Raw genomic sequence first — 23,561 nt, forward strand, 5'->3', positions numbered from 1 at the left:
GCCGTTGCAGAGACGTTACCCACATGGGAGGAAACAGTTTGACAAGAAGCATTTAGGTATAACCTAAATCAGTGTAATAATGTCAAAGTGCAACACTTCCTTTCTTCAGATCCTGAGAAATATAATAGGTCAGAGTCATGCAGTCTTTTTTGAGGCAAATAAAGTCTATCTGTATTACATGCAGCTTTAAAGAAGGAACAGAAAATAGGAAAGAGAGAGATGGGAAGCAAGAAAGTGGTAACGTTAGTGAAGTGAGAGTGGCACATATTTTAGAAACAATATAATATTCAGATTGAAAAGAGTCTCTGAGAGTTTAATTTGGATGAAGGTAGTAAGGCTTGTGGATAGTCAGTGATTTTCAAGAGCTAAAATGTTACTTGTGGCAGAACAAATAGAAGCTGGAGTCCTGGCCATTTGGCCCAGCCTTTTAGGTTATTTTCTTTTTATTGGATTGTTTTTTAACTGTTTGGGTTTTTTTCTGTTCTCCCCCCACCCCTGGTTGCACTGCACAGCATGTGGGATGTTAGTTCTCTGACCAGGGATTGAACCTGAGCCCCTTCATTGGAAGCACATAGCCTTAACCACTGGAATACCAGGGAAGTCCTTCACTGAGGTTTTAAATTTATAGAAGATCCCCACCAACTTTCTTAGGTGACCCCAGGGTCCCCTCATCATAAACAGTATTTCCAGAGCTCCAACTGTTTGGAGTGACGTGGATTGGGGTCCAAAACTTCAAAGTCCTTCTCAGGCTTGTGACTCAATAAAAACAAAGTTATAAAGACATTCAGGGAGAAAATGGACAAAGAAAAAGTGCCACGGACAAAAAGAGAGTGAGAGGATAAATCTTTACATTAAAAAGCGTATAGTTTAAAAAGCCTTCAGAACTTTCTTTCCATTTCGGAAATGTGTTTCATCTACCTGTCTACGTGGACGAGTGACATGTCACATTTTAATCAGCCTGAAGGTGACAAGAGGCAGAAAGGTAATAAAGTCCTTGATGACAAAACTCAGGATCCAACATAATGTAAATGTAGCAGGGGACGGAGGTAAGATTCCTGCCCCAGGGATCAACGGTGCAATCGCATACAGGCAGGGATACTGTCCTCTGAAAGGACAGTCCTTCCTTTTATTTTTTCATTAGTTTTTAGAATAACTGTTCATCTGGTTGCACTGGGTCTCAGTTGCAGCACACAGAATTTTTACTTGCGGCATGCAGGGTCAAGCCAGGGACCCCTGCCCTGGGAAAGCGGAGTCCAGGCCACTGGGCCACCGAGGAAGTCGCTACAGTCGTTCCTTTTAAAACTGTCAGTCTCCTGTGCCAAAAAGCTTCATAACGCTTCTCTGAGTCTTACTTTGGGGATGGACTAATAATCATAAATCATTGGGAGAGATGATTTAAAATGTGTATGATCAGGAATCAATTATTCAAATAAAATGGCTTAGTTACTAAGAGAATTCTTTTTGAGGCAATGCACAAACTGCTGGGTTGGGCTCGTCTCTAGAAAGGCCCACCAGCAGGAGGACCAAACAATGCAGGCGACTCAACGGGCTCTTAGAATCCCATCGATCCCTACCGTACATCAGTTTCCTAAGTTGGAAGGTTTCGTTAAGGCCTCCATGCGCCTCACTGGCCACTCCTTGGACGACATTTGCAGAGGTTGGCACACGGACAGAGGGAAGCACGTCAGTCCAGTGCCTGAAGATCTATGGCTGGGAGATGAGAACTGTCCTCTCTTATTTCCCGGTTCTTATTGGAATCGACGCCTTTTCGGCAACTGTTAATGTAATCATGGGTTTGTTTTCCTTTTCATCTGTTGCGGAACCATCCTTGCATTCCTGGATCAATCTCCACTTGGTCACCCTGTGCCATTCTGATACGCGCTGTATTCTACTAGGGAGGACCATTAAGGATTTTTGCTTCTAATTCATAATTGAGATTGCTCCACAGTTCTTGTATCATTTCTCTCACTCTCGTTCATATTTACCTGGTTTTGGTATTAAGGTTGCACTGGTTTCATAACATAAAATCCAGCTTTCCATTTTGAGCTATGCTTTACAACAGTTTAAATAACATTGGAACTGTTTTTGTTGTTGCTGTTGTCAAAATCTAGAACAAGGCTGTGAAACCATTTGACCCTAGCACTTGTCAAAGGTTTAATTACATTTCTAATCTTTTCTATGGTAATTCAACTATTTATGTTTTCTGCTGCTTCTTGAGTGAATTTTCTAAAAATTATTATGGTAAAATATATGTAATAAAATTTACCATTTAAACCAGTTTTTTAGTTTTTAATTCAGCGGCATTACGTATACTTACAATGTTGTACAACCATCACCATTATTCAATTCCGTAACTTTTAATTATCCCAAACAGAAACTCCGTATGCATTAAACAATAACTCCCCTCTCCCGAAGCCTGTTAACCTCTATCCTACTTTTCTCTTTTCTTTTTTGGGCCAGACAGCCAATTGGTGGGATTTTAGTTCCCCCAAAACTCGGGCCCTTGGCATTGAAAGCCGAAAGTCCTAACAACTGGACAACCAGGGAATTCCCTCTCTACCCTACTTCTCAATTCCACTGAATCAACTATTCAAGGTGCCTTATATAAGTGGAGTTTTACAATGTTTGTCCTTTGGTGTCTCTCTTATTTCATTTTGTTGTTCTTCAGTCGCTCAGTTGTGTCTGCCTCTTTGCAACCCCTTTGGACTGCACCACACCAGGCTTCCCTGTCCTTCACCATCTCCCGAAGTTTACTCCAAGTTACATCCATTGAGTCGATGGCGCCATTCAACCATTTCATCTTCTGTCGTCCCCTTCTCCTCCTGCCTTCAATCTTTCCCAGCATCAGGGTCTTTTCCAATGAGTCAGCTCTTTGCATCAGGTGGCCAAAGTATTGGAGCTTCAGCATCAGTTCTTTCAGTAAATATTCAGGGTTGATTTCCCTTAGGATTGACTGGTTTGATCTCCTTGCTGTCCAAGGGATTCTCAAGAGTCTTCTCCAACACCACAGTTATAAGGCATTAATTCTTCACTGTTCAGCCTTTTTATTCACCTATCACATCCGTACATGACTACTGGAAAAACAATAGCTTTGACTAGATGGACCTTTATCAGCAAAGCAATGTCTCTGCTTTTTAATATACTGTCTAGATTTCTCATTGCTTTTCTTCCAAAGAGCAAGCGTCTTTTAATTTCATGGCTGCAGTCACCATCCACAGTGATTTTGGAGCCCAAGAAAATAAAGTCTGTCACTGTTTCCATTGTTTCCCCATCTATTCGCCATGAAGTGATGGGACTGGATACCATGATCTTAGTTTTTTTGAATGTTGAGTTTTAAGCCAGCTTTTTCACTCTCCTCTTTCACCTTCATCAAGAGGCTCTTTAGTTCCTCTTCACTTTCTGCCACGAGTGTGGTGTCATCTGCATATCTGAGGTTATTGATACTTCTCCCAGCAATCTTGATTCCAGCTTGTGCTTCATCCAGCCCAGCATGTCCCATGAAGTACTCTGCATATAGGTTAAGCAAGCCAGGTGACAATTTATAGCCTTGACATACTCCTTTCCCAATTTTGAACCAGTCTGTTGTCCCATGTCCAGTTCTAACTGTGGCTTCTTGACCTGCATATAGTTTTCTCAGGAGGAGGTAAGGTGGTCTGGTATTCCCATTTCTTGAAGAATTTTCCACAGTTCGTTGTGATTCACAAAGCCAAAGGCTTTAGCACAGTCAATGAAGCAGAAACAGATGTTTTTTCGTGAATTCTCTAGCTTTTTTTATGATCCAATGGATGTTGGCCATTTGGTTTCCAGTTTCTCTGCCTTTTCTAAATTCAGATTGTACATCTGGAAGCTCTCGGTTCACGTGCTGTTGAAGACTAGCTCGTGGGATTTTGAGCGTTACTTTTGCTGGCATGCGCTGTGCTGTATTTGGTTGCTAAGTAATGTCTGACTCTTTGTGACCCCGTGGACTGTAGCCTTCCAGGCCCCTCTGTCCATGGGGATTCTCCAGGCAAGAATACTGGAGTGGGTTGCCATGCCCTCCTCTAGGGGATCTTCCCAACCAAGGGATCGAACCCAGGTCTCCTGCATTGCAGGCAGATTCTTTACCGTCTGAGCCACCACAAAAGCCCAAGAATACTGGAGTGGGTAGCCTATCCCTTCTCCACGGGATCTTCCCGACCCAGGAATCAAACCAGGATCTTCTGCATCACAGGTGGATTCTTTACCAGTTGAGCTAAAAGGGAAGCCTGGCTAGCATGTGAAATGAGTGCAATTGTGTGGTAGTTTGAGCATTTTTTGGCACTGCCCTTCTTTGGGATTCGAATGAAAACTGACCTTTTCCAGTCGTGTGGCCACTGCTGAGTTTTCCAAATTTGCTGGTATATTGAGTGCAGCACTTTCATAGCATCATCTGTTAGGATTTGAAATAGCTCAACTGGAATTCCATCACCTCCACTAGCTTTGTTTATAGTGATGCTTCCTAAGGTCCACTTGACTTCACACTCGATGATGTCAGGCTCTAGGTAAGTGATCACACCATCGTGGTTATCTAGGTCATTAAGATCTTTTTTGTATAGTTCTTCTGTGTATTCTTGCCACCTCTTCTTAATATCTTCTGCTTCTGTTAGGTCTATACTGTTTCTGTCCTTTATTGTGCCCATCTTTTCATGAAATGCTCCCTTAGTATCTCTAATTTTCTTGAGGAAATCTCTAGTCTTTCCCGTTCTATTATTTTCCTCTATTTCTTTGCATTGTTCACTTAAAAAGGCTTTCTTATGTCTCCTTGATATTCTCTGCAACTCTGCATTTAGACGGGTATCTTTCCTTTTCTCTTTTGCCTTTCACTTCGCTTACTTCACTTAGCATAACGTTTTCAAGGTTCATTCATGTCATAACATGTATCAATCAGAATTTCATTCCTTTTAAATGCTGAATAATATCCCACAGCAAAAAAGTCAGTAAGCCAGGAAGAGGACCCTCACCAGTAACCAAACCTGCCAGCACCTTTATCTTGGAATTTCCACCTGTAAGAACTGTGAAAAATAAATTGTTGGTGTTTAAGCCACTCAGTCTATTGTATCACGTTATAGCTGACTAAGACACTTACTGACAGGTAGAATCACATTAACTGATGTAGAATCGGCCTTGCGTACTTGGAATAAATTTCACTTGCTCATGGTGCACAATTCTTTATACATTGCTCTATGTGATGGAAACGCCAGCTGAAAGAAGACGAGGCAGAGTTGCCTCCTCCTCACCCATCTTGGTTTATATCCTTGGTTTATAACAACTTAAACATGCAACAGCCAACTTTCATTGGAAACAAACCAAGAAGCCTGCTGAGAAGGAGTTTTCAGTCTCTAGACAAGTTACTGGCTTCATCTATTTTCTGAAACTGAAGTCATTACAGCTTAAAGAGTAAGAAAAGAGAAAGAAGACAACTAATAGAGGATCCACCAACAGACCGTCTGCACTGGCATCTGAGCAAAGGCGCAAGTGGGCAACTCAACAGCTTCGAAAGCCCCTTTCCTCTCCGGCTTCCTCATTTTGCAACAATCCCAGAGCGTGGATTAGGTGATGACGCTTCGGAAGTCATACAACGGGCTGATTCCTGGCCTGGAATCAGTGGGTCAGTGATCCTGCAACGCATTTTGTTCAGAAAAGACACAGGGGGGATTTGCAAATGCTGACACCCGACTGGGCCGTGACACTGCAGTCTCTTCCAGGTGATGAGGATCTATCAAACACACGGCTTTAGGAGCATTACCAGCTCATTGATCTAGGCTGTGCAGCTTGAAGCCTCCGTTTTTGTGCAGACAGACCCAGGGCTGCGGGATGCAGACGACCTGCCGTATGAACACCCCGGTGTGGAGTGGGTCTCTGGGCCACCGCACCCACCAAGTCGGCCCAGAGCTGGGAAAGTGGCCTGAGCTTTGCGGGAGCTAACACACTGCAGACACAGCCAGAGAACAGCGCCCCTCCCAGGACGTCCCCAGAGGCTGAGAGCAGCCGAGAGAACCGGCGGCCACCCTGAGCTCCCTCCCAAAGCAGCCTCCACCGCCTCTCCTGGGACGCCTGACTCAGTGCTGCATGTCTACCCCTGAGTCTCGAGGCTTGCTCCTCTCAGTTACGGCTGTCTCCTCTCAGGCCCAGGCAGGGACTTCAGTGTGACCCACGACACCCGTTCTCACCGTGTCCTCTCCTTCCTGCGAAGAGCATCTCCGGGGGACACCCCGTACCTTTGCGACAAACACGAGTCCCCAGGCTGCCTGCCTAAGTAACACCTGCACCATCAGAAGCTCACCCTCACCCGGACTTTCCTGGTGCTGACCCGGTAACGTGCCAGGCGTGTCTCCCAGGCAAGCCCTACCATTCACAGCACGCACCTGCCTCCCTACACACTGTACCTCCTGCAGGTAAGCTTGTTTCTAGCCTGTTACGGCATTGAGAATACCACTATTTTGTGGGGTTCACAGAGAGCGCGGTGGATCCCAGGCGCCTGCCACTGACCCGCCCACAGCTCCGTACAGAGCGCTGCCCCACCACGCGTGAGGGGCTCCCCTCCTGAGCCTGGGGAGGAAGGGCTGGAGCAGTGAGCGGCTCGTTCACCGGGGGCTCTGGAACAAACCCAGCCACGCCCCATACCAACTCAGTCAGAAACCAGGCACCTGGATTTTTTAAAGTTCTCCAGCTGATCACACGTGCGGTCAATCCTGGGAACTGCTGACCTACCGATGAGAACTCCTCTGCCCCTGGGGACCCCAGTGAAGAAACAGTAATTACGGTCAAAACAACTACCATCCCCTGAGCTTGTCCGACATCCTTGTTCCACTGTACAAGCGCTCTGCATGGATCACCTTGATCGATCTGCACCACACATCCCCGAGGCAGGGGTGAGGCTGATGTCACAGACAAGAAACCAAGGTTCCAGGCAGCTACTAATTACTTGGCCACGGTCACAGAGATGGTGAATGTCATTCACTGCCTCTACTCTTGGTAAGGAAAAATTGGGAGATTTTTAAACAATTGACAAAATCACAGAGACAAGAGTGTGGAACTGCGGTTGCAAGAGACCAGGGCAAGGGGGTAACGGAGAGGACGTGTTTAATGGGTCCTAAGCTTCCATCTGGGAAGGCGAATTTTGGAGATGGATGGGGCTGATGGTTGCACAAAAATGTGAATGGGTTTAATTCCACTGAATTGAACACTTATACATAGTTAAAGTAGTAAATTTTCTGTTATGCATATTTCGCTATAATTTTTGAAATGAAAATATTTTTAGCAAAATTAAAATATAAAATGAGTGAAAAAAAGAGAGATGACTAGATGTCCTGTCTCAGGCACAGTGCTATCCCAGGTCTCCTCCTGGTTATCTTCCTTATCTTTGAGCTATTTCACAACTTTGTAAGTCTTAGAATCCTGAGGGTGACGCCAATAAGTTATGTCTAGCAGATTCAGTGTATCCCTGCCAATTTTATACCTAATAAGCAAATTTATTTCCGCTTTCCTGAGACCTGCATATTGGTAATTCTTTGCATTCTCTTTTGAACCAGTTGCAACATCTTACTGGTTGTCTCACTAATGGAGTAGTTAAATAAAATCTGAACATGTGTTCATTTTATAACAGTTGCTCAGAATTACTACCACATGTCAAGTTTCCTTGATTTCTAACAATAAACTACAAAGGCCTGAGTTTTCCCAGCTGAGATTTTCCTCCCACAGGGCGATGCTTCTAGCTATTGTAGAACAAAAAGCATATTTTCTGTTTGCCCTGGCCCGTAAGTGTACACCCACAAGGCCTTCACAGAGCGTGTGGGTCCAAGAGAAGGACTGGGCTGCATCGGCCGCGCAGGCTCCGCCTCGCTAGGGAGGTGAGATCACACCGCCTCCTGGGCGTGAGAGGCAGTCTCAGGCCTCCTGGGGAGGGAGCCCTGGATGCCGGCTGTGAGCGGAGGCTGAGGAAGGGGAGAAGCTTCGGGGACTCCAACCCCTGGTCTCCCACCAGCCACCCCTCGCGTTTCTCCCTGACTCCCGGAGGCTGTCATTAGACACAACCCAGAGCAGGTGGAAAAGAGAAAATTCTATAAACCCCAAGCCAAAGGGGAGAGGTTCTAAGGCCAAACAGAGCCACCGCCGAAAGCTCCTGGCCAGAAAGCGACAGAGGCAGGATAAACCCAGAAGAAAGGGCAGGAGGAGAGGGAGGGAGGGCCCGGCGCACCCGGGCATGGCACTTGCAGGCGCCGGCAGAGTGGACGCCAGCGCAAGCTCCACGCAGAGCAGTTCTGCTCCGGCTGGAAAATGACAAGGGCAGGCACGCCCTTGCCCCGTTGGCGCCGCTTGGAGAAAGCCGTCCCACAGACACAACCACGCTGGTCAAGAGGACCTCAGGACGAGGCCAGTCGCTGCAGAGTAATTTCCAAGAACAGACGATTCACATAATTTGCATCCCCGTGGACAGGGGACAGGTGAAGCCAATTACAGGTCACTGAAGAAGGCAACGGGAGGGACTTCCCTGGTGGGCCAGTGGCTAAGACTCTGGGCTCCCAGCGCAGAGTGCCCAGGTTTGATCCCTGGTCAGGGAACTAGATCCCGCACGCCACAACTAAAAGACCCCGCACGGCGCAATGAAGATCAGAGATACTGCGTGCCACCACTAAGACCCAGCACAGCCAATAATAAACTAATATTTAAAAAAAAGGAAAAAGCAAAGGGAAGGAGGATATATAGAGTATCCTACCATTTGTCCAGAAACAACTCATGGAGATACACATAGAGATACATCCATCTACACAGATACACATGAGATATCTCAGGGAAAAAATGTAATAAACGGACATCACAGTTGCCTTCAGAACAGGAGGCCCTGAGCGGCTGGGAGACAGTGTGGGAGAAAGACTTCTCAACATTTCACACCTTCTGTTTTAGAGCCAGGTGGGTGTTCAAAATATTTAATTTTTTAGGGAATTCCCTGGAAGTTCAGTAGCTAAGACTTCGATCTTCTACAGCAGCAGGTCAGGGTTCAATCCCTGCTCAGGGAACTAAGACCCCACAGGCTGTGCAGCTCAGCCAAAAAACTAAAAAATAAAAAAGTTTTCTCTATCTTTTAAAACAGTATATGGAGTCTTCTGGAAGAAGCCTGTGACAGACAACGCAGTCTCCCAAGTGGACACCCTCACCTAACCAAGGGCCTTGTAAGCGTCGGCTTCTCCCATTGCCTGCCTCTTGGGGACTGGCAGCTTTTAGGAAAGGACCACAGACCAACAGGCCCTCATTCCAGTAAGTCCAATATTAAACACACTCCCACAGATTCAAGACCAAAGCAAAGGAACAAACAGCAAAAAAGATCCTTGGTTTTCACTGCTCCGGCTGCGTTTCTTGAGGCTGTGAAGGTATATCATCCATCAGCTCGAGCCTTTTCTTGGGACAGGCTGCCAGAACGTAGCGACCAGCCTGCATGTCTTAATTTCGACAGACACGGTCAAGTGTCATGCTTGGGAAGGTTACTAAACTTAAACCCTTTGCAGCTCTCTTTTTAAAAGTTTAAAGTTTATATTTATTGGAGGATAGTTGTTCACTAGTAATGGGAGCCCTAATGTGAAACCTCCCCAGGAGCCACAAACCTATGAACCTGTCAAGGCCCGGAACAGGCTGCCCAAAGTATGCTCAATGCACACTGATTATTTTAAATTAAAGCTACTTGAGAAACGGCTGGTGGGGGAAAATATCGTTAAAAGACACGCTAGCCCCCGCTCTTTCCCTCTGCAAGCCAGAAATAAATCTACATGAAGAAATCCTCCCTATAAACCAGGAGGACAAAAAGCATCCTTACCAACAGAGCTACAGAATTCTAGACTAAGGAAGCTTTAGTAAAAGAAAGCTTCTTCATGAGTCTACTACTCCAAGCACAAGCCCCTTTGTTTTGCTAAACCTTCACAGGTGATTGTTTCTTTGTCTCAACAGGACACATAAACAAACTGCTTTGGTCACCTTGGGGCAGGTGGGTCGGGGTGGCCCATTTCTACGACACTCTGTGTGTGTGAATCAAGTGATTTTTCTTTCTGTTACTGTGTCTTGTGTCAATTTAATTATTACAACAAACCAAAAAATTTAGGGGGGAGGATGTGGGGAAATTTCCCCCCTCCAACAAATGATATTAAATCCCTTTATGTTTATTTCCTTACATAATAATGATTATATTTAGAACAGCTATTTTTTTAATCAAGGCATAATTAACATTCAATAAAATTCATCCTTTTTAGTTATTCAGTTTGATGTGTTTAGATCAATGTATAGAATCATACAAAATCACTGCTGCTGCTGCTAAGTCGCTTCAGTCGTGTCCGACTCTGTGCGACCCCATAGACGGCAGCCCACCAGGCTCTCCCGTCCCTGGGATTCTCCAGGCAAGAACACTGGAGTGGGTTGCCATTTCCTTCCCCAATGCATAAAAGTGAAAAGTGAAAGTGAAGTCGCTCAGTCGTGTCTGACTCGTAGCGACCCCATGGACTGCAGCCCACCAGGCTCCCCCGTCCATGGGATTCTCCAGGCAAGAGTACTGGAGTGGGGTGCCATTGCCTTCTCCAGCAAAATCACTAGTGTAAGCAAAATGGAGAATTTAGTTTCCTTCCCAAAATTCCACTCGCTTTTTTTTTCCTTCCCTTCCCACCATCCCTGGTTCCTAGCAATCACTCATCTATTTTCTGTCCCTACAATTTTGATTCTTCAGGGAGAAAGAGCAATAACCTTACATATGCAGATGACACCACCCTTATGGCAGAAAGTGAAGAGGAACTAAAGAGCCTCTTGATAAAAGTGAAAGAGAAGAGTGAAAAAGCTGGCTTAAAACTCAACATTCAAAAAATGAAGATCATGGCATCTAGTTCCATCACTTCATGGCAAATAGATGGGAAAACAATGGAAACAGTGACATACTTTTATTTTCTTGGGCTCCAAAATCACTGCAGATGGTGACTGCAGCCAAGAAATTAAAAGACGCTTTCTCCTTGGAAGAAAAGCTATGACCAACCTAGACAGCATATTAAAAAGCAGAGACATTACTGACAAAGGTCTATCTAGTCAAAGCCATGGTTTTTCCAGTAGTCATGTGCAGATGTACATGGACCATAAAGAAAGCTGAGCACCAAAGAATTGATGCTTTTGAACTGTGGTGTTGGAGAAGACTCTTGAGAGTCCCTTGGACTGCAAGGAGATCCAACCAGTCAGTCCTAAAGGAAATCAGCCCTGAATGTTCACTGGAAGGACTGATGCTGAAGCTGAAGCTCCAATACTTTGGCCACCTGATGCAAAGAGCCAACTCACTGAAAAAGACCCTGATGCTGGGAAAGATTGAAGGCAGGAGGAGAAGGGGACAACAGAGGATGAGACAGTTGGATGGCATCACAGACTCCATGGACATGAGTTTGAGCCAGCTCTGGGAGTTGGTGATGGACAGGGAAGCCTGGTGTGCTGCAGTCCATGGGGTCGCAAAGAGTTGGACATGACTAAGTGACTGAACTGAACTGAACTGAAAAAGTCAATGGTTAGATAGCATGTTAAGACAGAATTAGATAGACAGCATCAACAACTCAATAGACATGAGTTTGAGCAAACTCTGGGAGGCAGTGAAGGACAGGGGAGCCTGGCATGTTGCAGTCCATGGGGTCCCAAGAGCTGGACACGAGTTAGCAACTGAAGAACAACAAGAAAGTTGAACAGAGGGAGTCACATCGCACGTGGCCTTTGTGTCTGGCTTCAAATGCATGTGGCTTTGAGATTCATTCATGCTCTTTCCTCTGCCGGCAGCTCAGTCCTTCCTGTTGCTGAATAGCATTCCCCAACATGTTCATCAATTCAGCAGGCTGGATGGGGAGAGGTCTACTTTAAGGAACTGGCTCTTGCCAATTGTGGAGACCTGGCAAGTCCTCACTGCAGGCAGACAGGCAAGACGGGAGCAGAGTTCTCTCTTCACTCGATGCCGGACACTGCGCCGCACAGCTGTCGTCCCATTTAACCCTCACAGCAACCCCGCAAGGTGGGGGTTAGCCTCCCTTTTCAGATGAGGACGCTGACCGGCCTGCGTGCTCTGCTCAGGGCTCTCCGCCTGCTGCTCAGACCCTGACTCTCAGACCATAAGATGCTGCTGTTGCCTCATCAGGACCACCTCATAACAGCGACCACATTCAGTTCGTGCCACATGCCAAGTGCCGTTCTAAGTCCCTTGCGTGTATCGATTCAGTTAGTGTGGAAACAACCGCATGAGGTAGCCAGTATTACTTCACCCTCATTTTAGCGGTGACGATGTGAATCACAAAGGGATCAAGATCCCAGAGCCTGTAAATATGCTCGCGTTTGAACCCAGGCGAGTCTGGCTCCTAGGTCCACGTTCACACCCTCTGCACTACATTTCCTGGGCCAGGAATTTCTGAAGTCGCTTAAAAACCCTGGCAATGGCGTAAGTGTGGTCCTGGGGCTGGGGAGAGAGAGGTCCCATTGGCAAAAGTCCCTCCCACATGATGGCCTCTCTCCCTGTGAGCCCTGATGGGGACAAGCAGCTGGTGGGGGGTCCCTGCGCTGGTGCTGAAGGAACAGCTCAGGTGCTGTGCCAAGTGCGGGCCTCAGAGCCAGGCCGGCTGGTTCCCGCCCAGGTGGGTTGGTTTCTCTGCTCAGTCCAACCCTTTGCAACCCCATGGGCTATAGCCCACCAGGCTCCTCTGTCCATGGAATCCTCCAGGCAGCACCACTGGAGTGGGTTGCCATGCCCTCCTCCAGGGGATCTTCCCAACCTGGGATTGAACACTGGTCTCCTGCATTGCGGGCAGATTCTTTACTTCTGAGCCACCAGGGAAGGAATTTAATTGCTCGAGCAGCTTCCTGCTCAATACCCCCTTTCCTTATAAGTACTGCACAGATAAGAGAGCAGGCTTTCTGAGCTGTGAGAATTTCAATGCGGTGCTAAATACACAGCACTGGTCCAGTGTGGCACAGGCGCTCAACACTATTTCTAAACTTGATTTCATGTTTCACAAAGTCCTAAAGTGATAGATGCTTGTTTTAATAAGCAGAACACTACAGTGGAAACATCTTTAGAAGCGAAGCTCATCCTCCCATCTGCCAGGGAACCAGCATCAACCGTCTTGTGCTCCCGCACAGGTCTCCTCCACGCTCACACAAACACAAGCACCTTTGCAGAGAGCAGTGGATTTGTGTTTCAACCAAAATGCATCAGACTATACCTCTCACTTACTACTTCAATACTTGCCTTTTTCATTTATCAATGGATGTAACTGGTCAATATAAAGGCAACTCTTTCCTAAGTTCTTTGTGCACAAACATATATGCAAATGTAACATTTAATATAAATTAGATACACATGATATTGTGAAGTTTGCATAGGGTCTCTAGTTCGTTTTTTTCCCCTTGCTCCCTCACTTTCTTCCTTACCCTCCATATTGTGCCCCCCACATTGCCACCTGCTGTTTCCTGCCCATCCACTTTGCAGCGAACCCCGGGGAGGTGGGGCCGGGAGGGAGAGCTGCACAACTAGAGAACGGCCGAACTCACCGCAACCAGGAAAAGCCCAAGCAAAGCAGGGAAGACCCAGCACAGCCAAAAATAAATAAAAATTTAAAAACCCTGGAACACGGTGATGTCTGCACAACTCTGCAAATACATTAAAAATTATTGAATTTCACACTTATAATGGGTAAATTTTTTGGCATGCAAGTTATACTTCAATAACGCTGCTTTTTAAAGAGCAAAAGAAATCTGTTTAAAAAAGAGAACTTGCAGGGACTTCCCTGGAGGTTCAGTGGCTAAGCCTCTGAGCTCCCGGTCTAGGGGTCTGGGTTCCATCCCCGGTCAGGGAACGTGATCCCATGTGCCACAACTAAAGATCCCAAATGCCACAACTAAGGCCTGGCACAGCCAAATAAACAAAAAAATCTTTTTAATTTTTAAAAAAGAAATCGCAGACTATGTTTTAAGAGCTTTAATAAGTTACCATTAAAATAATTCTGAAAAGTTGGTATTTTTATACCCATTTTACAGATAAGAAAATTGAGGCTCAAAGGAGGTAAGCAACTTGCACAATTAGCAAACAGAGCAAAGCTAAAATGTGTGCACATGTGCGCTAACTACAGAGTTCTTGCACTTTCTCCCATGTGTGACGGCCTGGGGCCTGAAGAGCTGTGGGGCGACCAGGCTGGGGCCTGAGTGAAGGTTCACCCTGGATTCCACACAACCGGCCACCACCTAGGTCAGAGTGCTGCTAGGCCAATGGGAGACCTTTCAGCAGCCAAAGATTTTCTCTCTGTAGAGACCAGCGTTGTGATTGTGACTTATAATAAGAAATATATATTTGCTCTTAGTCTCCATTCTCGGCTTACAGCTCCATACAGCTCCTTGAAATTTCCTGAGTAATGAGAGCAATGGGAGCATCTTTTATTCTTATAGTTGGTCTTCTGCCAGTTCCTGAAATAGCTCCAGAGTCATAAATGTGAAAGGAGTGTGCTATTCATAATAAATCCCTCTCAACCACACCTGAATTGATGTTAACACGATAACTTATGAAAAACCCTGGGCTTCCCAGGTGGTGCAGTGGTGAAGAATCGGCCTGCCAATGCAGGAGACGCAGCTTTGATCCCTGAGCTGGGAAGATCCTCTGCGGTAGAAAATGGCAACTCACTCCAGTATTTTGCCTGGAAAATCCCAGGGGCAGAGGAGCCTGGTGACCACAGTCCACAGGGTCGCAGAGAGTCAGGCACGACAGCGTGGAGCGGTGGGAAGCCCTAAGGATGGGTTGCCAGAGGAACCAGCAGTCACTGCAGGTTGGGACGTTCAGTTGCACTTTCCTGACCTCCAGAGGTCAAATTGCCAACATCCGCTGGACCATCGAAAAAGCAAGAGAGTTCCAGAAAAACATCTACTTCTGCTTTATTGACTACACCAAAGCCTTTGACTGTGGATCACAACAAACTGCGGAAAATTCTTCAAGAGATGGGAATACCAGATCACCTTACCTGCCTTCTGAGAAATGTGTATGCGGGTCAAGAAGCAACAGTTAGAACTGGACATGGAACAACAGACTGGTCCCAAATCGGGAAAGGAGGACGTCAAGGCTGTATATTGTCACCCTGCTTATTTAACTTATATGCAGAGTATATCATGCGAAATGCCAGGCTGGATGAAACACAAACCAGAATCAAGATTTCTGGGATAAATATCAATAACCTCAGATACGCAGATGATGCCACCCTTATGGCAGAAAGCGAAGAAGAACTAAAGAGCTTCTTGATGAAACTGAAAGAGGAGAGTGAAAAAGCTGGCTTAAAGCTTAACATTCAGAAAACTAAGATCATGGCATCTGGTCCCATCACTTCATGGCAAACAGATGGGAAAACAATGGAAACAGTAACAGACTTTTATTTTCTTGGGCTCCAAAATCACTGCAGATGGTGACTGCAGCCATGAAATTAAAAGAGGCTTGCTCCTTGGAAGAAAAGCTATGACCAACCTAGATAGCATATTAAAAAGCAGAGACATTACTTTGCCAACAAAGGTCCGTCTAGTCAAAGCTATGGTTTTTCCAGTAGTCATGTATGGATGTGAGAGCTGGACTATAAAGAAAGCTGAGCGCCAAAGAATTGATGCTTTTGAATTGTGGCATTAGAGAAGACTCTTGAGAGTCCCTTGGACTGCAAGGAGATCCAACCAGTCCCTCCTAAAGGAAACTGGAAGGACTGATACTGAAGCTGAAGCTCCAATGCTTTGGTTACCTGATGGGAAGAACTGACTCATTGGAAAAGACCCTGATGCTGGGAAAGATTGAAGGCAGGAGGAGAAGGGGATGACAGAGGATAAGATGGTTGGATGGCATCACCGACTCGATGGACATGAATTTGAACAAGCTCCAGGAGTTGGTGATGGACAGGGAGGCCTGGCGTGCTGCAGTCCATGGGGTTGCAAAGAGTTGGACACGACTGAGCGACTGAACTAACGTCCAGGAAGGCGAAAGAGGCTGGCGGTGGTCAGTCATCAATGCGAGTGATTTAGTCAACGTCTATGTAATGAAGCCTCCGTAAACACCCAAAGGGCAGAGGTCAGGGATTGCCTGGGCTGGTGGACACAGAGCTGCTGAGAGGATGGGGCGCTTAAAGGGGCAGGAAGCCAGCGCCCTCTCCCCACACCTTGCCCTCTGCAGCTCTTCCATCCGGCTGTTCCTGGGTTGCACCTTTTTATGATAAACTGGGAGTCTAGTAAGTAAAATGTTTTCCTGATGTCTGTGAGCTGCTTTAGTAATTAATTCGACCCAAGGAGGGTCATGGAAGCCTCTGATTTCTAGCCAGTCAGTCAGAAGCGCAGAAGCCCACCTGGCCTTGCAGCCGGTGTCAGGGGCTGGTGTGAGGGCGGGGTGCCCCGTGGGACTGAGCCCGCAGCCTGTGAGATCTGACGCTGTCTTCAGAGAGACAGCCTCGGAGCTGGGTCACCTGCCTGGTGGTGCTGGAGAAAGCACAGGTCAGAAGCAGGAAATACAGGGAATGCCCGCGAGTATCTGAAAATGCCAGCTGACTGATCCTTGCCACAGGAGGTCAGAGGTGAACAGACATGACTGAAAAACGAAACTCTGCCTCTCTCCAGGGCTCTCTCTGGGCGGTCTGGAGTCAGGGGGGTTTTGGAGCCATGACGGGGTCTGAGTTGCGGTTCTGCCAATCAGCAGGTGGGGGCCCCGGGCCTTGAAGTTAGTACAATCCTTCTGTGCCTCAGTTTCCTCATCGCTAAAGTGGGGGTGCAAAGAGAACCTCTTCTAAGAGGCTCTATACAGCGGTCGGAGCAATACTAAGTTTTGCCATCGGTGTTATGTCGTCCATGGATTTGCACCTGTCTAGGCAGAGTCGGCCTGACCTCAGTTTTGCTAAAAAAGCTGCCCCTGTGTGTCATCTGTTGGTGAGGGGTCAGGATGCCCTCCAAAGCATGCTACACATCTCACTGCCCTGAGTGAAAGCAGTCCAAAGAGGCTGAGGGTCCCCTGGCCCAAGCCCATCATTGTTCAGACGGGAGCAACAAGGTTCCGTAGGCTGGAGTGGCTGACCCGCCCACAAACCTCCCCACGAGGCTTAACGTGATTCCCACGTAAGCACTCTACACAGCCAGTTTTTGTGCCACAGCTTCTCCAGAGAGATCGCTCATCTATCTGGCTAAAGCAGTGGGAAAAGGCCACTCTGTGATTCCGCGCTGTGTGTGCCCACTGTCACATCTGACTCTGCGACCCCACGGACTGCTGTGGTTTTAAAGAGGGTCAAATGCTAATTACAAGTGACTGCATTTGAAAGACAGCAAGGAAAGCATTTTTAATCCTTCTTCCTTCTCCCCAAACCTCCATCACTGGGGGAGGTGGGGGCGGGGGAGCCAGCTCTTTGAAGACTGTGAACCAAACACATCCCTTTTACGGACCATGGTTAAGACGCGGGCTCTCCCCCAGGGAATGGCTGAAGCGTTTCCTCTCTCGTTACCTTGGTAACCGCTACCTTGGCGCCCTTGTTGATGAGCTGAACCACATTCTCCGTCTGGCCTTTGTACGCAGCTATGAGCAGGCGTTCAGAAAGCGCGGCGACCGCATCCTGCTGGCTCATGAATTAGGAGAGAAAGACGCTCTCGGGGAAGTGGTGGACAAGTCCCTTCGGCTCAACGCGGCATCACGGCCCCGGCAGGCACCCTCGGGTAAAGGCGCTCTGACCGCCGGAAGGAGACTTCGTCACTATGCCATCTTCGGGACCTGGGGGTTACAGAACGAAGCCGCCATCAGCGCCACTCAGTGCCTAGGACAGGCCGCATCTCTCCGCCCTGGTTTTAGGGAGTCTGTTGATTGCTCGCGGCTGGGGAGGGGAACTGGGGGAGACGGGCACTCGGGAAGCACCCCCTGCAGAGCAAACCCTGACCTTGCAAGTGGAAGGCGAAGAGGGTGCTGAACCAGCCCAGCCCAGCCCAAACCTCACCCCCATCCCTCACCCCTCACCCCCACCTCCCACCCCTCACCCCACACCCCACCCCCCACCGCCTCCCGACCACCACGGCTGGAACTGCAAGGTCTGCCCTGCAGATAACAGAGGGGCTCAGAGACCCGGTGAAATCCCCTGAGCGGAGCCTGGTTTCCAGGCTCCCCCTCGGCAGGTAACTACGCTGAGGTGACCACAAAGCGTCCTCTGGACTGCGCTCTGTGGCTTCACCAAGGCCAGCATGCCCATTCCCCTGGCCGGCTGGGGGCCCATGGACCACAGCCCACAGAGACCCTGAGGACAGGACTATTTCCATGGACTCCCTCCCAGCGTTTCCTGCCATTCTCTATATTCATGCTTTTCTCACTGTTCAGAGGGCATGTTCCTGAATTCTGGAACCGTTGGAGAGCTGGAAGCAGGCCCGGGCCATCCCCTGGCCAATAACTGCTGCAATAAACGGATGCTACAGTTACCACTGGGGCTTCCCAGGGGGCGCCAGTGGTAAAGAACCTGTTTGCCAACGCAGGAGACAGAAGAGATTCAGGTTCGATCCCTGGGCTGGGACGGTCCCCGGGAGGACAGCATGGCAACCCACTCCAGTATTCTTGCCTGGAGAATCCCACGGACAGACAAGCCTGGTGGGCTACAGTCCCTGGGGTCACAAAGAGTCGGACACGACTGAAGTGACTCAGCATGCACAGTTACTCTAGGGAGGGGCTGTGCCAACACAAACCGCCCACAGGTTTGTGCGCTCACAGCTCTCATCTGGGGGTAGTATGAGCGGTAAACTGAAACCCATCTTTCCACCAAATGCCAAATGAACAGAATGTTAAAGACTGGCTCCTCCTGGGAGCCCTGGGCCACCGTCAGAGCAAACCAAAACCACTGGTGTTACGCCAAAGGTGAGGGTTTGGGGGCCAAAGGAATGCTTAAGACTCTGTGACCCACTCCGACCAGAACAGCAGAAAGTATGGGCCTCCTTCTGCCTTCAAAGGTACTTCTCAAAATCACCAACATGGGCTATGGAAAGAAACTACTTTGGCATAAGGCCCTACCACACATTCTAATTTTGAAGACCCAGAAGGTACAGATGTTCTTTACAGTGGTTTCCAGGCAAACCCCACGCTCCTCTCAATCTCTGGAGTAAGGAATTGGCTCTGATTCTCCTCCACCTTGACATCCAGGTGGGCCATGTCACCAACCACTCCAGGTGGCCGGGAGAACAACAGGACCGTGGGGACCAAAGACAGTATTTTATTATGTGAAATCATCGGTCAAGTGTGAATCGTACAACTTCAGAAAGGCTATTCTCATCCCTGCTCAGCTTGGGTTGTGCTGTCACTCCAGTCATGTCCGGCTCTTTACGACCCCATGGACTCTAGCCCGCCAGGCTCCTCTGTCCGTGGGGATTCTCCAGGCAAGAATACTGGAGTGAGCTGCCATGCCCTCCTCCAGGGGATCTTCCTAATCCAGGGATCGAACCTGAATCTCTTATATCTCCTGCATTGGCAAGCAGGTTCTTTACCACTAGCGCCACATGGGAAGCCCCTGCTCAGCTTGCAAATGACCAAATTTCCATCATCCATCTGTTGTCCAAAGTGTGGGCAAAGAACAGCAAGGAAAAGGAGTTTCCTTGTGGTCTAATGGTCAGGACTCTATGCTTTCACTTTCAAGGGCTGGTCTGGGAACTAAGATCCCACAAGCCACGAAGCAAGGCACAAAAAGAAAAAAAAAAAAAAAAACATGGAAAGAGGCAGAAGGAAGCCTCACAAACCCATGCTGTTCTGATCACCAGGCTCATCAGAAGCGCAACAAACCTCGAGAAGGTACAAGCAGGAGACTCCTTCCCTCAGCCGCGGTCAGAAATCGCTGGGAGGAAGCTGAAATCTTTGATGAATGAATAAGCCAATGAAAGAATGAAGCTGAGATGAAAAACAGAAATGGAGCTGGAAAAGCCTTTGGAAATTCCCCGGGTGGGCCTGAAAGACTGAAGTTTGGGCTTCATGTTTCCCAGAACGCCGCCCTGTCTGGGAGTGCTTTTAGTGGCTTTTTTCAACCCAGGATACTGCACGCTCTCTCTCTTTATTCAGGTAAAGCATGTTACCTTCACACCAATTACATGGAGCTTCTGATCTGTCTGCCCAACCCTGCGGAAGCACTCCAGGGCCCAGTGACATGAAAATGCAGAAAATTAGCCCTGGCTTCCTAAATGCCCTTGCTTCCACAGCCACATTCTTCTTCATTGACTCACTTGTTATTTCTGTGCACACGACCTGCGAGGCCACCCCCACCTTCCCAAACCTTTCCTGTGAGAGCATTCGAGAGTCTCGGGTACAATTCCCAGTTCATGCAAACATTATCATCATGGCTACAATGTCACCATTCACTCCACAGCTAGTAACTCCTGTGGACAGAGATCTCCTTGCAGGCCATCAGCTGAGGTTACGAGCTGCAGGCCAGCAGTGCCGTCCCGTCTCCCCAGCAACGGAAGCACGGGTCAGCGGGCCTGTCTCTGCTAACGGCCGCTGCCCCCCTCCCTCCTGTCCCATGCAATAAATTCTGCCTCGCAGACAGAGACAAAAGCTGAGGGACCCTGACTGCCATGGCTGCAAGCTACTGAGACAGCCCGTGATCACCTTTGGTGAACAGCGCTTTACAAATCCAGCACACACTACTCTTCGTTTTTCTCTTTAAGAGGGAGAGACACTACATTCCTGAGAAAATGTTGGCCAAGTAGAAATGTCATTTACTAAAAACAAAAATTTCAGTGGCAGCTACTTAAGAATGAAATGCCCCCACCCCTACCCAGCCCCTCCACCACAGCCAACGCACAGCCTGCCTAGGCTGAGGGTGCCTCTAGGACCGGTGTCTCGTGGGATTTTGGATCCCCGCCCACCACCACCAGAGGGGCACAGAAAACTGCCTGCAAAAGCAGGAACAGAATTCCAGGTTCCTGGTTCCTACCGTGCTGTCAGCACAGTCCCCGTATCCCACAGGGATGCACCCACATACCTTGGGGATCTCAAGTTCACACTCAGTTTAAATCCAGCAATCGCCTCACTGAAAAGACCTCCACCATTCACCTGCATGTTCATCGACACACAGCAGAGGGGGGCGGAGGGAGGGAGCAAAGTGGCTGAGTCTTCCTTTGTGGCTTCCACCCTGGGCTCATTTTCCTCTCCACCTCTCTCATGATCATCGCCCGACATCTTCGGTATCCGGACCTCTCTTCCAGAACAATGATCCCCATGCTTCTGCAGAGGGGATACTCTCCTTTCCTCTGACACCTCTGAACTGACAAATCAGACCAGGCGGAAGGGAATGGGCTGGCAAGAGGGGCAAGGAGGATGCTGGGCCCCCAGTAGTGAGTAGGGAGGGCAGAGGAATAGAGAGGGATGGTGAGCAGTCTGCAAATCAAAGAGTTGCTGCCTACCTGTTGGGTACCCAGGCTGCAGAGCCCCATTCCCTCATTAAACGTGAGCTTTCGCTCCCAAATAGACCAGCTATTATCCAAGACACTTCCCACTACTGTGGCGGTGAGGCATTTCTGCCCCAAGTCTATCAATCACATCCCTCTTTGTCACTTTCACAGCGTTTTTCACAGGAGAAAAACCTTAAATGCAAACAAGCTGCCAGTTCTTTAAGCAGAAAGGAAATAAATGCACGGTCATAAATATGCAATGAGCATCATGAACTGAGAAAGGAGTTTAGCTTCCTGAGGTTTCTCTCCTTCCTCCCGGCCCACTGCCCCATTTTCTACTACTTTCCAATTCGCCACTGCTTTTGTCTCTCATCAAATGCCAGGGGGCCACAGAGCTGCTTGGTCTGTGATGTGACCCGTTTTCTTTTTATAGCAAAAGGTCTATGGGGTTTTCTTGAAGATTTATAACAAGGTCCCCTGGTACCGATATCTCAAAGCCACTGCATTCAGTCTCCTAACAAGGCAAGAATATTTTAGAAGAAATCTGCACACAACAGTCCCAGCCAGGCATTACGCACAGCCCACCCAGAGATGGTCCACAGGCACCCTGGATAGGGAGCACCGTCAGTTAAGACAAGTCTCTTTGCTCCTACTGGTCCAAACCTATGTTGAGGAGAGATTGTACTCACATCTGGGGGGTCTGTCCTCCCCGTTCTACATCGTGTTCTGTTGCTGCAAAAAATCACGGTCAGTTCTTTCCTGGAGATCATTAGCTTCCTAGCACTGTAACGCCCAAGGGTCCGCAGTGATTTACGTTACAATGCCCGCTGCCTTTTCCCCTTGAGCTTCCTCAGCCAACACCGACCAGATCACATCGAAAAGCAGACTAGGACATCCATCCAGCACGCAGTGTTTCGTGGTTTTCTAGTCTGCCCGGCACAGCTTCTGAAAGTCCTGGGTCTTCAGATTTTGTGGATGCTCCCTCCTGCCAGCAGAGGACCTGTAACACTGCTCTGATCAAAGAGTCAGGGGATAATTCACAGATGGGCGGAATGCTTGTCAATGATGTTCAGACGACAGAGAAACGAAGTCTGCATTCTTTCAGCAGCATTCAGAGATGAATGCACAGGTTGTGAAGGAGAGAGGATGCAAGAATAGTTGAAATCTGTACGGAACTGCCTTTAGGACAGCAGTTAGGGAAATGTTCGCTTTGCGGGAACGGCAGAGACCCACTCTCCCAACCCAGCCCTGTAGGCAGAGGGTTCCAACAAGGGACTGCAGCAGCATAGGAGACAGGGGCTGCTGAGAAACTGTTCCCAGTGTTTGTGAACTGATAGTTTGTCTCAAATCCTCCTCTGATCAGAGCCTCTGCAGGAAAAGGGGGCAGAGAAGACAGGGAGCTCTTTCAAGGGCTGTCAGTGGCCCTCCACATCGCAGGTGCGTCTTCCACACCACTTGTTGAAGCAGCAGAAAGCCAACTTCCCAACTTGAGCAATCAGGGAAACGAAGAGGGGTTTGAGTTTGACTTGTGCTAATATTACTAATTTTTTTCCCCTTCATTTCTAAAGCCAGAATTGTTGGTCCTGGAGATGGGAAAATGACTGTTGGCATGAACCCTCTGAACACCTTTCTGCCCAAAGCCCTGACCCCCATTCCCCCGAGGGTAGCAGCTCCTACAGGCAGGGGGCCGATTCTGCTCTGGCCAGCATTCGGCTTACACCAAGGGCAGGAGAATAGCTAGCAACCATGGCTGGTGTGCTGCAGCGAGAATGAATTCCCTGGGGAGACCAAATGCTGGTAGAATGACATTCCTATTTTTAATGCAAGACCTTTATACTAGTTTAGCCAAAAGTGATCACTGCTGGGTCACTCCAACCGCTATTGGAGGACCAATGAGCTTAGAACACAGATGCATGCAACTCGCTCCCTACTTTGAAGAAACCCATCATCAGGCCCTGATCAGCCTTGAGGCCGGAGGCCAGCTGAGAGCCGTAACTGAATGTGACAGAAGTATAAAGTGAGGAGCGGTTCATCTGCTCAGAGGTCCTGGGACACTTCCTTCTGAGAAAACCGCCTCCAGGGTCAGGGACCCTCAGCACAGCGCCACTGCCGAGGACAGGACAACACGGTTGCTCAGGAGCCTGCTGTTCACA

The 23,561-nt window shown here is 48.3% G+C and overlaps 1 protein-coding gene across 7 annotated transcripts in view; it reads right to left on the reverse strand.

Annotated features, from left to right (window-relative positions):
• Positions 1 to 23,561, reverse strand: part of ANKRD6 (ankyrin repeat domain 6) — a 178,844-nt gene that overhangs the window by 41,961 nt on the left and 113,322 nt on the right. For 5 of the 7 annotated variants that reach the window (XM_065911669.1, XM_065911671.1, XM_065911667.1 and 2 more), the window contains exon 2: positions 17,505 to 17,767. In XM_065911669.1, the coding sequence (XP_065767741.1) occupies positions 17,505 to 17,624 (120 nt within the window). In that variant the 5' untranslated portion in view covers positions 17,625 to 17,767. The remainder of the gene's footprint in view (positions 1 to 17,504; positions 17,768 to 23,561) is intronic. The other 2 variants (XM_065911668.1, XM_065911665.1) reach the window with 1 other exon arrangement.

This window comes from Muntiacus reevesi, chromosome 19 (assembly GCF_963930625.1).
Source record: "Muntiacus reevesi chromosome 19, mMunRee1.1, whole genome shotgun sequence".
Taxonomy (NCBI): Eukaryota; Metazoa; Chordata; class Mammalia; order Artiodactyla; family Cervidae; genus Muntiacus; species Muntiacus reevesi.